Consider the following 13,388-nt stretch of genomic DNA (forward strand, 5'->3'; position numbering starts at 1 on the left):
CAGGAGCGGAGCGGAGCGCGCCATGGAGCCGGGCGGCCGAAACAAGGCGGTGTTGCCGCCACCGCCGCCGCCGCCTCAGTCGCAGCCCCCTTCGGGCGGCGCCGGTGCCGCGGACGAGAAGACCGGCAAGGAGCGTCGGGAGCTCAGCGACAAGGAGAAGGAGCAGGAGCTGGTGAGCGGCGGGCCGGGCCTCGGGCCTCGGGCTGAGTCACGGTCGGCGCCCAACGGCCTCCAGGCCCCGAGGCCCGAGGCCCGGCCCGGCTGCGCGCGGCGTTTAAGGCTTCTTTCCCCCCGCTTCCTTCCCCCACTGCCCGGTCCCGGCCCCCGCGCCTTTTCCCCGGCCCCCTGGTCAGAGCCCCCGGAGAGGATCTCGGAAACCTCCCTTGAGCTCCTTCCTCCTGTTTACGGGAGTGTAAACTGAGGCCGGTCGGCTCGAGGTTCCCCAGAGTCGATGACAGGAGCGGAATTGGAACCCAGGCCCATTTTGTGTCTCCTGGGATGGGCCAGGGGGCGGGGCTAAGTGACAGGGGGGGTCGGCGGAATGTCCCTGGTCCCCTGTGGTCCTCGTGGCGCTAAGGGAAGAAACTGAGGCACAGCCAGCCCCGGGCCTTGGGTGGGTTGGATTTGAATTCGGGTCTAACTGCTTCCAGGCCCGGAGCATCGCCTGCGCCCCAGCGCCCCTCTGCCTCTCTCCATCTCGATTTGTTTTTCTCTTTCTGTTTCATGTTTCTATTTGTTTCTCTCCGTCTCTCCCCTTCTCCCTCTCTTTCCCTCCCCTTTCCGGCTGAGGAGCTTAATACTGGCTGGGGAGGGGGCGGGGGTCCCTCCCGGGGAGGGGGGCCCAGGGCTTTGGCTGACCCTGTCTCTCGTTGCAGTCGGAGGAGGACAAACAACTTCAGGATGAACTGGAGATGCTGGTGGAGCGACTTGGGGTGAGTCAGGGGCGGGATCCCGTCCCTCTGCTTGTGCAGGAGAGCTTGGTGCTGCGGGCGCTCGCTGCCTTTTGTGCTCTGGGGCTCCCTCGCTGACGTGCAAGTGGCGATTGTGTAAAATAGGGAGTAAAATAACTGAGTCGGGACCTGGTTGTAAAGGGGAAAAATACACAAGTGCACATGTGAAAAACAAGTCCCCCTCCCCCTTCCTTTCTAATTTATTTTCTGTCTTCAAACTTAACCTGTTTCTGTGACTGATTTTTCTTACTGTGTTTGTGTTCACTGTATCTAGTCTCGATGACCACGTTTGTTTTGTTGCCTGCGGAGATGTCCGGTTTGGGGTATTCAGTCTGTCACTTTTGGTTTCTGTGAGGAGAGGGTTTTGTGGCTACGTGAAAGTCTCCTTATTCTGAGCTTTCCTTTCATTCTTGGAGGGAATGTAACTCCTCCCCTGCATCTCTTCTTCCCAACTAGGAGAAGGACACATCCCTCTACAGACCAGCTCTGGAGGAACTGCGGCGGCAAATACGTTCTTCTACAACCTCCATGACCTCAGTGCCGAAGCCTCTTAAATTTCTGCGCCCACACTATGGCAAGCTGAAGGAGATTTATGAGAACATGAAGCCCGGGGAGAATAAGGTGAGACCCCTTGCTTGGGCCCGGGCAGGGAGTCCCCAGAGTCATAAGAGTATGTGAAGGTTCACTAAGTGATTACAACCCAATAATGTGGTAAACCTAATTCCAGTGTGGAAGCATCAATTTGTCGCTGGGCAAAACTGAGTTTTATCCTTATCTGGGGTCATCTGGCACGCAGGTGTCAGAAACTGGGTCTTGATTCTGATCTTCTGAACTTTGTGCATTCAGAGCTGGTGACAGGACTTGCGTGTGGATTAGACCATATGGAATCAGGCCCTTGGTCATAAAAGGCATTAATCTCTTTCTGTAACTGTCAGTAGTCTATTAACATTAATTTTTTTTTTATTACAAACTAAATCTTAAGCGTTACCTGTCAGAAAAAATGAGTCAAATATAAATCCTCAACTCTGTCCGTGTTAAACTGGAATTCTTGCTCTGTGTCCTTGGCTACCTTGGATGATGTTTGGGAAGCCAAGAAACACACTGCCCCTTTTCAGAAATGTATCTTTAAACAATTGAAGGAAATGCTGAATTTTCTTTAGAGGTTATTGGAAATAAAGATGGTTCACAAATTTCTTAGACTCTGTTCCCCATGGACTTCCTTTTTGGTTCAGAGATCCAGGTTAAGAACTCCACATCTAAAAGGATGCTCATATAAACATATACACATAGGTGCTGGAACAAAGCCATCGGCCTTTGCTCCATTTTCCTCTCTGACTTCTGTCTGTTGCTTTCCATTTTACCCACTTAGAGTTGGGATCTCTAGTCTGATTCCATGTGGGCAGCACAGAAGGGGATCTTGGAAACCTCCCTTGAGCTCCTTCCTCCTGTTTACAGGAGTGTAAACTGAGGTCGACTCAAGGTTCCTCAGAGAGTCGATGACAGGAGCAGAATCTTGGCCCCCATGCCTGTCATTTGGGAGGCCCCCACAACAGGGTGGATGTGGCCCTCGCTCCCCGCCTGTCCTCCCATCGGGGTCCTTGCTTGTGGCAGTGCCATGTCTCCCCCTCCAAACGTGGCTCCGTCTCTTTGCAGCGCTTTGCGGCCGACATCATTTCGGTCCTGGCCATGACCATGAGTGGGGAGCGCGAGTGCTTGAAGTACCGCCTCGTGGGCTCCCAGGAGGAGCTGGCCTCCTGGGGCCATGAGTATGTTAGGTAAGGAGGGCTGCGGTTACTGAGGACTGGGGGTGGTCACTGAGGGTGGGCTCTTAGGCGTGGCCTGGGCAGGGGTCAAGGAGAAGCGCCTCCTGAACCCGGGCCTCCCCCAGGCACCTGGCGGGCGAAGTGGCCAAGGAGTGGCAGGAGTTGGATGAGGCCGAGAAGTCTCAGCGGGAACCACTGCTCACCCTGGTGAAGGAAATTGTTCCCTACAACATGGCCCACAACGCGGAGCACGAGGCCTGCGACCTTCTCATGGAGATCGAGCAGATGGACATGCTGGAGAAGGACATCGACGACAACGCCTACGCCAAAGTCTGTCTCTACCTCACCAGGTGAGCGTGGAGAGGAGCGGGGGGAGGGGAGGCCCGGGGCCCCCAGCTGGAGCTCTGGCTGAGGCAGGGCCACGGCCTTGTCCTTTCTAGCTGTGTGAGTTACGTGCCAGAGCCGGAGAACTCGGCCCTGCTGCGCTGCGCCCTGGGCGTCTTCCGAAAGTTCAGCCGCTTCCCGGAGGCCCTGCGACTCGCCCTGATGCTCAATGACATGGAACTGGTGGAAGACATCTTCACCTCCTGCAAGGACGTGTATGTGTCCCGCGGCGGCCGGGGGCAGCCAGCTGAGCCCGAGGGTGGGGGGGCTTCTGGGAAATGAGTAAAAGAAGAGGGCTTTCTCCCCCAGGGTGGTTCAGAAGCAAATGGCCTTCATGCTGGGCCGGCACGGGGTTTTCCTGGAACTGAGTGAAGACGTGGAAGAATACGAGGACTTGACCGAGATCATGTCCAATGTGCAGCTCAATAGCAACTTCCTGGCCCTGGCTCGGGAGGTGAGGCGCTCGGCTTGTGTTCATGGGCAAGGGGCTCTTCGCGCCAGGAGCGCTGAGACCAGGGTCTCGTGTCCCCAAACTCTGAGGGTAGTGGCGGGGAGACTGAGGGCTGGGCTAGGTCAGAGGCCACAGGCAGCGTCAGTGGAGAGCTGGCAAGGACCCAGGCTAGAGAGAGCGTGTGCGCCTTTGCCCCTGTTTGTGTTGGTGCACAGGTGTGGGGGGCCCTCCTCTGTTAGGGTCAGTTCCCCCAGGGCAGGCCCGCCCCCCTTGTGCGTGTGGCCTGGGCTGTGTCCAGCTCAGGGCTCACAGACGGCTGTTGTCGTCGGGGTCACTCCCCGTTTGGTGCTTTGGGACCGCCTCCTCCTCCTGTCTCGTTGTTTTTGGCCCCGATTACCTTTTGGTGGAAAAGCTGAAGGGAGGCTCTCCCTGTTGGTGGCACAGCCTTAACTTAAATCCGGAATGTTTGCTCTGCAGCTGGACATCATGGAGCCCAAGGTGCCCGATGACATTTACAAGACCCACCTCGAGAACAACAGTGAGTAGCCCCCGCAGTGTTTGGGCCCTGAGTCATCCTCTGGCACCCTCAGCTTAGACCCGGCCCGGTAACGTCCTTCCCTGGGCACCGGCGGGCTTGGACACAGGCCCGGCGGCCGGGCTCAGGCCTCCTTTCTCTCCCTGGTGCAGGGTTCGGGGGCAGCGGCTCCCAGGTAGATTCGGCTCGCATGAACCTGGCCGCCTCCTTTGTGAACGGCTTTGTCAATGCGGCCTTCGGCCAGGACAAGCTGCTCACGGACGATGGGAACAAGTGGCTGTACAAGAACAAAGACCACGGTAGGCTCTCCCCCCTTCCCCCACGCGCTGGCTCCCACTCCTCGGCTGGCTCGGCGCACTTTGATGCCCCCTTTCTGCCGCAGGCATGTTGAGCGCGGCTGCCTCCCTGGGCATGATCCTCCTTTGGGACGTGGACGGCGGCCTCACCCAGATTGACAAGTACCTCTACTCCTCCGAGGACTACATCAAGGTGAGCAGGAGCTCCCCCCCGCCCCAGGCCGGTCTGTGCCCCAAGGTTGCCTCGGGGAGCGGGGAATGGGAGTGGGGTCAGGGATTTTCTTGGAGGAGGAAGGACGGGTGGAGAGTGATGTCCTCCTCTCTGCAGTCAGGAGCACTCCTTGCCTGTGGCATCGTGAACTCGGGGGTCCGGAACGAGTGTGACCCGGCCCTAGCCCTGCTCTCCGACTACGTCCTCCACAACAGCAACACCATGCGGCTCGGCGCCATCTTCGGGTAAGCTCCTCGCTGCCGCCCCCGGCCCCTCGGGCTGCCCCTCCCGCCCTTGGCTAATGTCTTCTCTCTGGCTCGCTTAGGCTCGGCCTGGCCTACGCCGGCTCCAATCGGGAAGACGTCCTGACTCTGCTGTTGCCGGTGATGGGAGACTCCAAGTCCAGTATGGAGGTGAGTTGAGGGGGTGCTCACTCGGGAAGAGGCCTGGAGCTCTGGGAGTTCCCTGAGAGTGGGGGGGGACCTGGGGAGGAAGCGCAGGCAGAGCCTTCGGCGTGAAAGCACGAGATCCCGGCCTCGTTTGGGCTCCTGTGTTGCTGGTTTCTTGTCCTGAAGCCTCGATATTCCTTGGGAGAAATCATAACTCATCCCGAGATGAAATGGGGAACTGAGACGGAGAATGGCTCTTGGGCTGCTGTCTGGCGCTGGGAAGTAGCTGCAGAAGGAAGCTGCCTGGTGGGGCGAGAGAGGGTCCCCGAGGAGGGAGGAGGAAATCGCCCAGTGGCGGGCGAGGATCACAGCTCCCTCTCTGCCAGGTGGCAGGAGTCACAGCTCTGGCCTGTGGTATGATTGCGGTGGGTTCCTGCAATGGAGACGTCACCTCCACCATCCTGCAAACCATCATGGAGAAGTCTGAGACCGAGCTCAAGGATACTTACGCCCGTTGGCTTCCCCTTGGCCTGGGCCTGAACCACCTTGGTGAGCTGGGCTGCCCAGGGTGTGCCCGGACCTCCCGAGGCTGGTGGATGGGGTGGGGGCAGGGGGAGCGGGCAGGCTGGGAGCCCTGACCTCCCCCCTTTCTTAGGCAAGGGCGAGGCCATCGAAGCCATCCTGGCTGCTCTGGAGGTTGTGTCGGAGCCCTTCCGAAGCTTTGCCAACACCCTCGTGGACGTGTGCGCCTATGCAGGTCTGTGGGCCCGAGCCCGGCCCATCACTCCTCGGGCAACGTCGCATCCCCCTCGTTCTGAAGCATTTCTCTCCCCTAGAGGTGGCTTTCTCTGGGGGAAGGGGGTGCAGAGTCTCCTAAGTCACTTAATCTTTTCCTGCCTCAGTTTCCTCATCTGTAAAATGAGGACCAAGTGATCTTCACAAACTTAAGTCCCTTTGGGAACCTTCCGATTGCCCAATCACTCCTGCCTTTCCCTGCGAGGACCACCGCTCACCTTTTTCACTTCTGTCCCAGGCTCAGGGAACGTGCTGAAAGTACAGCAGCTGCTCCACATCTGCAGCGAGCACTTTGACTCCAAGGACAAGGAGGAGGACAAGGAGAAGAAGGAGAAGAAGGACAAAGACAAGAAAGAGGCCCCTGCCGACATGGGGGCGCACCAGGTGACGCCTGGAGAGGAGGCTCGGGGGCCTCTTGGGTGCTGGGCTGGGGAGGAGGGGGCTTCCCTGGGATGGGGACTCCCTGGGGCTGTGCCGGGGCTCCGCGCTCACTGCTGTGCCTCTGTCTGTCTGGCAGGGAGTGGCCGTCCTGGGCATCGCCCTTATTGCCATGGGGGAGGAAATTGGGGCCGAAATGGCTCTTCGGACCTTCGGTCACTTGGTGAGTTCCAAGTTCCTGCCCAGGGGAGGGGAGGACCTGGCAGCATGGGCGTGAAGAGACTTCTGGGGGTCATCTGCAACCAAACAAAATCTCACTGATTTAGCGAGTCAGGACCTTCTTCCCATGCACCAAAGGAGAGCAGAATGGAAGGCTGCTCCTGAAGGCCCTCAGACCTCTTGTGTTGATGTGGCCCAGGCTCCCCTTTGACTGTATTGCTATTATTACTTAGTTGTTCTCAGCAGGGCCTTGTGGGTGGGTTCTCACTTCCTGCTCTTCCCACCTTCCCTCATCTTGCTCACTTCCATTCCATTCACAAGCACAATAGACTGGCAGCATGGCCACCGGTCATTCCGGGTCCCTCATTTTACAGATGAGGGAACTTGGGCAGCCCATAAGTGGCAGTCAGGGCTCAAGCACATACCTTTGGGTCCTACCCTATTGGCCCCAGGGGCCCTCAGAGATTTGGATCAGAGCATTTATGGGTTGCCCTCTTTTCAGCCTAGTAGAGCTGTGATGGTCTGAGAAGTCTCTCTGTTCTGGGAGCCCTCCCTAACTTTTTAATTTTGTGCCCCCCTCACCCCCAGCTTAGGTATGGGGAGCCCACGCTGCGCCGGGCTGTGCCTCTAGCACTGGCCCTCATCTCAGTCTCCAACCCAAGGCTCAACATCTTGGACACCTTAAGCAAATTCTCCCATGATGCTGACCCGGAAGTGTCCTATAACTCCATATTTGCTATGGGCATGGTGGGCAGTGGTGAGTATTAGCATCGAAGGGCAGATATCGGGCCCAGGAGAACATCTGGGCCAGGTTTGGGCTGCATTCCTGCCTCCAGGAGGAGTCCCTCCATTGCTTCCTCTTTGCAGGTACCAATAATGCCCGGCTGGCTGCCATGCTGCGCCAGCTAGCCCAGTACCATGCCAAGGATCCTAACAACCTCTTCATGGTGCGCCTGGCCCAGGTGAGGAGCCGCTCTTCTCCAGACCTGGAGGCCGCTGTGCTGCTTGGGCTGGGCCTGGAGCGGCAGGGCTTCTGGGTGGCTGGGGGTGGGGAGCGTCTCTTGCAATCCTGACCCTCCCCATGTCCTAAACAGGGCCTGACGCATCTGGGGAAGGGCACCCTCACCCTCTGCCCCTACCATAGTGACCGGCAGCTCATGAGTCAGGTTGCTGTGGCCGGGCTGCTCACCGTGCTGGTCTCCTTCCTTGATGTCCGCAACAGTGAGTCCCCTGAAACGGCAGAGAGGCTGACTCGGGCTCAGATCTAGGGCTCCTCTGGAGGCACCTGGAAGTTTGGGTGGGAGGTGGGCCGCAGCTGGCCTTTTCCAGGGCTCCTCATAGGCCCTTTCTGTCTAGATCTGACTCTTCTTTTAGGTGGGCTCCGGTGGGGCTGATTATGTGCTGGGGATGAGGGGCTGGCCATTAATCCCAATGTATTTGGTGTTTTAGGCAACTTTTCCCCACCTCTGGAGAGTCAGGGAGAATGGCACCGGGGTTAGGGGAACAAGCAGAGTGTGGGCAGAATGGAAAGAGCGGCAGCTCTGGGGAACATAAGGCAGTGTGTGGGGATTGAGGAGCATCAAGACTGAGGAGGTGGGTTGGGGAAGGCTGGGGAAGGAGAGTTAGAGCCACCGAGGGGGGGTCTCAGGTGGCGAGGGAAAGCTGCTCACTGCCACCTTGTGCTCTCTCCTAGTCATTCTGGGCAAGTCACACTACGTGCTCTATGGCTTGGTGGCTGCCATGCAGCCCCGGATGCTGGTCACCTTTGACGAGGAGCTCCGGCCGTTGCCAGTGTCCGTCCGAGTGGGCCAGGTGAGAGGAGGAGATCCTGGAGCTGGAGCGTGTGTGGCACCTGGGCCAGTAGGTTACCGGGCTCAACTTTGCCAAGCCCTGCTCTGTTTTAACCTTTTTTTCTGTCCTCCTTTATCCTCCAGGCAGTGGATGTGGTGGGCCAGGCCGGGAAGCCCAAGACCATCACAGGGTTCCAGACGCACACAACCCCAGTGCTGCTGGCTCATGGGGAGCGGGCAGAACTAGCCACCGAGGAGTTTTTGCCTGTCACTCCCATTCTGGAGGGCTTTGTAATCTTGAGGAAGAACCCCAACTATGATCTCTGAGTGGCCCTGGGGGCCGTCAACTTTGAGTACCCCCTGTCCTGGGAGCTGCTCTGCAACAGCCCTTTAGGGGAACTGTTTTCCTCCTTTTTTGTTACGGAATGAGATGACTATGTTGAATTAAAGATCCTTGTGCCCTATGATGTGTTTGTGTCTTTTTTCCTGGAATGGGCTAATTGGGAATGAGGGCAGACAGGGCACAGGCTGAAGAGAGGGCACTTCTGGCTCAATGAGTTTTTCATACTTCATAGTAATTTTTTTTCAATTATATAGATTTACATTCATAGACATACAAAAATATATTCACATATAATATACATTGTGACTACATACAATTGCATAGAAACAATACCAAGTTAGATAAATTTTTCTCCTTCCCTCTCCTCTCCAAGACAGCAAGTGTGATAGATTACATGTGCAATCATGTTAAGTAAAGTTCTACATTAGTCCTGTCATGGAAGAATTTGGAACAAAAGGGAAAACCTGGAGAAAGAAAAGGTGAAAAGAGTCTGCTTTGACCTACTTTCAGATTCCATAGTTCTTTGGGTGTAGATGATGGCATTTTCCAAAATGAGGCTTTTGGAATTATCTTGGATTTGTTGATCATAGCTCAAAGTTGCTGTTACTGTGTACAAGGTTCTGGTTCCGCGTCCATCATAATTCTGGTTCTGTGTCCATCATAGTTGATCGCGGCCCAAAGTTGCTGTTAATATACAAGGTTCTGGTTCCGCTTCCATCATAGTTGATCACGGCCCAAAGTTGCTGTTACTATACAAGGTTCTGGTTCTGCTTCCATCATAGTGATCACGGCCCAAAGTTGCTGTTATTATATACAAGATTCTGGTTCTGTGCGCAAGGTTCTGGTTCTGCGTCCATCATAGTTGATCACGGCCCAAAGTTGCTGTTACTGTGTACGAGGTTCTGGTTCCGCTTCCATCGTGTTGATCACGGCCCAAAGTTGCTGTTACTGTGCACAAGGTTCTGGTTCCGCTCACTTCACGCTTACTGAGATTTCCTACAGTTGAGGTTTTATTCCTTTGGCTCTTCAATCCCTGAGCGTTGTTACTACTTGGCAGGTGCCGGCAGCCCTGGTCATACACCGAAAAAGGAAGCTGTTCCTACCTATCCCAAAGAACGTGCTCCCAGGAACACAGCGTGTGTAGAAATAAATGCCGAGTCTGTACACAAGCTGAGGGGGGGGGGGGGGGGGGGAGCAGGAAATGCTTCACTTTCTTGGGTGGAAGTGGAAGCCACGTCCCAACCTTACACAGTCTGGGCTGAAAGGGGTTTAAGGCTTTAAGACCCAGGCTGGCTGGCTCTCGCCGCCCACGGAGATGGTGACCCCGGGTCTGTGCCTGGGGTTTTCGGTGAGCCCTCTGCTCCCCAGCTCTCGGAGGCGCCCCCTGTCAGGATGTCTGTGCAGAGGCTGCTCCTCCCTGATTGCTCTTCACTCGCAGTGAAATTAGAAACTAGATAACCAGGTGAGGGAGGAGGGTAAGGAAGCCCCTGGTGCTCGGGAGTCAGGTTTGTGTATGTGCTGTAACGGATGCGTATTGGGCCCACAGGGCTGGACAGAGGCCTTTTTCTTCCCCATAATTTCACGTTTTAAAAAAGTTCTTGAAAAGTCTCATTGATGCTTTTTGCGGCGACTACTCCCTGTGGTTCCGGTAAGAGATTTAAGTATGAGCTCAGCAAGATCCATTGCGGGGCAGACTTGTGTGGGGCACAATATGCCACATTTTGCCTCTCCCTGCATCCCCTTCTAGCTTTCTGGTTCCCAGCCGCTTTGTGGAGATGAAGGGAGGGGAAAATGAAAGCGAATGAGACAAGGTGAACAGCAGGCCCGGGCAGCTGCCTCCTAACTGGGCATCGATGGCCCCGGAGCCTTAAGCCCCAGTTCAGTCCAACCTTACTCTGCTTGTGCTACTCAGGAAGAAGCCTTTGGGGTTGGTGCCCGGGACAGCCTCATTCGTTGGCCTTTTCCCCAGAAAGGAGTGCTCCTGCAGCCCTTCCCTGTTGGCTTCCCTGGCGAGTCCCTCTCTGTGACTCCATTTGGGTTTCCTGGGCGGATGCAGCAACGGTCTGCGTCTCTAGCTCGCTTTGCAGAGGAATCCCAGGCAGTGACTGCCAGTCAGGGAGCGGCTGAGGCTGGGATGTGAGTTCCGGAAGGGTCTCCCCGGCCTGGTGCTCCCCCCATTGGGCTAAGCTGCCACAAACCTTGTCTTTTGGGATCATCTTCCCTCTGACTTTTAACATGAAACACATTTTTTGCAAACCTCCCAATCCCACAAACCTTCAGCAAAGGGCTCGGATGTGAAGGCGGATCTCACCCTTCCCATGTGCAAAGCCCCACAGGGGTGCAGGCCCTGTCCCAAAGGGGGCGCAGTCAGGGAGGCCGCAGCAGCCCTTTCTGGAAAGGCCTTTCCCGGGGTCAGTGTCGGCAGTGCCCAGCTCTTTAGTGCTGATAAGAAATGAAGCTCCTGCCCTCAGGGAGCTGACATTCTAAGCCGAGGCAGGAAGGCTGACCCCCCTCTGATATGGAAGACGAAGCCCCGAGGCTCCCGCACTGGCCTCTCCAGGGGTTAGTCAGGCAGCCTGCGGGCGATTCTGTGTCCCCTCCCCCACCCCCAGGCCCAGGGCCGTGAGACGGAACTTTGGCTCCCGCTGGGGCTGGCCTGGGGAAGGTGTTTATTAAGCGGCTGTGGACTTTCTGGCCCAGTGGTTTGCCATCTTTGGGGACAAGGAGAGCTTCTGGCAGCTTCTCTCTTCCTTCACTTGAAAACCTGAGAAATGTTGCCCTGAGCCCTTTGTTCTCCTTCCAGACGCGGCAATCTGTCCAATGTTCCCTGACCTCGTGACCTTGGGGGGAGGGTGATTCACAGGGCTCCAGAACCTCCCCCAGGAAGAGGGCCTCCGAGCCCGAACGCACGGCCAGGGGCCGCCCCGAAGAGCTCCCCGGGGCACTCGGGAGATGCTGCTCCAACCTCCCCCTCGGGGATGGCCACGAAAGGCCCGCAGTCCTGAAGCTGACCTATCGGGGAGGGGGGTGGGGTGGGTGGAGCGCACGGTCCCGGCCCAGGAGCCCGAGGGGGGGGGAGGGGAAGATCGCCCTCCCCAGGCACCCCAGGGGGCCGTCATCTGGGCTCGCGGGCTCAGAAGGTCGCCCGGCCTGGGGATGGCCAGACAGAGTTCCAATCTACCCCGCAGGGTCCACGTGATTGCGAGGGGCCCCAGCAGGTGGGGGAGGGGGAGGTCTCTGCGCTGCGGCAGCGGGAGGACGGAGTGACGGCAGTGACGACGCACGCCGCGGGCGGCCCCAGTCCCGGCCGGCGCCACCCAGCCCCCTGCGCCGCGGCAGTCACGTGGTTAGCCGGATCGCGCCTGCGCCTGCGCCTGCGCCTGCGCCTCGGGGAAGAGGCGGCGGCGGAGCCGGAGCGGTGTGCGGGAGCCGGAAATGGTCGTGGACGGCGCCTGTGCGGCTGCGTGGGGCTCGGCCGCGCGGACTGAAGGAGACTGAAGGTAACGGCGCCATGTCCGGGCCCGAGCCGGGCCCCCTCCCCCCGGCATCCGCCGCCATCCGGCTCGGGGCCGCTCGCCCGGCTCCGCTGCTGCCGGGCCGGGCCCGGCCCGGCCCCGCCCCGCCGCCCGCCCTCCCTCCGGGCTCGGCCCGGCCCGGCCCGGCCCCGCGCTCAGCCGGGCCCGGCCCCGCCGCCGCCGCCCGCCTGCCCACGTGTGCCGGTCGCCCGCCGGGCCGGGGCCGGAGCCGGGGCTGCTGAGCGCGGGGCCGGGCCGGGGCCGGGGCTGCTGAGCGCGGGGCCGGAGCCGAGCGGGCGGGAAGTGACACGTTGTTCTCTGGCGCCGCCGCCCCGGGAGGGAGGAGCTCGGGCCGGCCCCGGGCCCAGGCCTAGGCCCTGCCTGACCCCGGCCCGGGCCACGCTCTCTGCGCCCGGGCCCTCTCTCTGCCCCGCGCCCCCCGTCCTCCTCCTTCTCCTTCCGACGCGGGCCCGGTGCCCCTGCTCTGTAAGAGGAAGCCTTTCTATTGAGCCCCTACTGTATGCCCGGGGGGTGGAGGGGTTGCTCCTATGTGCCGGGCCCTGGGCGCTCTCCCAGTCTTCTTTGCTCTCTAAGATCAAGCACTGCCTGTTGAGCTCCTACTGTGTGCAGGCCTTTGGGGGTCTCTCTCCCCTTCCTCCAAGAGGTAATCTCCGTGTAGCATCTACTAGGTTCCTCTCCCCTCCCCCTGCTCTGCAAGAGGAAGTGTTTCCAGTTTAGCACCTACTGTGTGTTGGGCACTGGGGCCTCCCCCCTTTCTTTGCTCTGACGTAAAGCACTGTCTGCTCAGCTCCACCTGTGTGCCAAGCCCTGGGGCCCCCTCCCCTGCTCTCGGGCTCCGGGAGAAGCGTTTCTAAGTTAGCACCTACTGTGTGTCGGATGTTGGGGCCCCCTCCCATCTTTGCTTGCTCAGCTCCACCTGTGTGCCAAGCCCTGGGGCCCCCTCCCCTGCTCTCTGGGCCCCGGAAGAAGCCTTTCTAGCTGAGCACTTACCATGTGTCGGGACCTTTGTCCGCTCTTTCCTATTCAGTCCTACTGGTGCCAGGCGTTCCTTCCCTCCCAGTCGCCTTTGGGAGCACCTACTGGGTGTCCCCCTCCGCTGTCAGGCCGCCCCTTCCTCTTCCCCTTTTCCTAGGACTTGGCGGCCTTCCCTTCTGGGCTCTGGCCCCCCCCGCCCTCACCGGGGCCCACGGGCAGCTTCCTCTGTCCTTCACGTGCTTTCTTAGACAAAAACCATTCATCTTGGTGGGTCTCTTGCCGCCCCCGGGGGGGGTCCCTTCCTTTTTTGTTCCTGGAGCTTGGTGCCAGGGAGACCTGGAATTTCCGGTTCTGTTGGTCTTGGGCTCCTGGA

At 58.7% G+C, this 13,388-nt stretch overlaps 1 protein-coding gene across 1 annotated transcript; it reads left to right on the plus strand.

The window, feature by feature from the left end:
• On the plus strand, nucleotides 1-8,625 carry PSMD2 (proteasome 26S subunit ubiquitin receptor, non-ATPase 2). Its single transcript, XM_051999936.1, has 21 exons — nucleotides 1-172; nucleotides 876-932; nucleotides 1,407-1,571; nucleotides 2,604-2,725; nucleotides 2,839-3,063; nucleotides 3,154-3,312; nucleotides 3,407-3,551; nucleotides 4,026-4,086; nucleotides 4,236-4,382; nucleotides 4,466-4,572; nucleotides 4,708-4,835; nucleotides 4,916-5,003; nucleotides 5,366-5,528; nucleotides 5,635-5,736; nucleotides 6,013-6,158; nucleotides 6,292-6,375; nucleotides 6,960-7,128; nucleotides 7,239-7,333; nucleotides 7,466-7,592; nucleotides 8,065-8,183; nucleotides 8,306-8,625. Exons 1-21 carry the CDS (start codon nucleotides 23-25, stop codon nucleotides 8,486-8,488), a joined length of 2,742 nt encoding a protein of 913 aa, XP_051855896.1. The 5' UTR covers nucleotides 1-22; the 3' UTR covers nucleotides 8,489-8,625.
• Nucleotides 8,626-13,388: the final 4,763 nt, after the last annotated feature.

Source organism: Antechinus flavipes, chromosome 4, assembly GCF_016432865.1.
Source record: "Antechinus flavipes isolate AdamAnt ecotype Samford, QLD, Australia chromosome 4, AdamAnt_v2, whole genome shotgun sequence".
NCBI classification, from domain to species: domain Eukaryota; kingdom Metazoa; phylum Chordata; class Mammalia; order Dasyuromorphia; family Dasyuridae; genus Antechinus; species Antechinus flavipes.

Excerpts from the sequence above, each read along its gene's own strand:
- PSMD2 (XM_051999936.1), top strand. The coding sequence starts at position 23 with ATGGAGCCGGGCGGCCGAAACAAGGCGGTGTTGCCGCCACCGCCGCCG. Across the intron at positions 6,376-6,959 it reads TTCGGACCTTCGGTCACTTG|CTTAGGTATGGGGAGCCCAC; the intron begins GTGAGTTCCAAG and ends CCTCACCCCCAG. Across the intron at positions 7,334-7,465 it reads TCATGGTGCGCCTGGCCCAG|GGCCTGACGCATCTGGGGAA; the intron begins GTGAGGAGCCGC and ends TGTCCTAAACAG.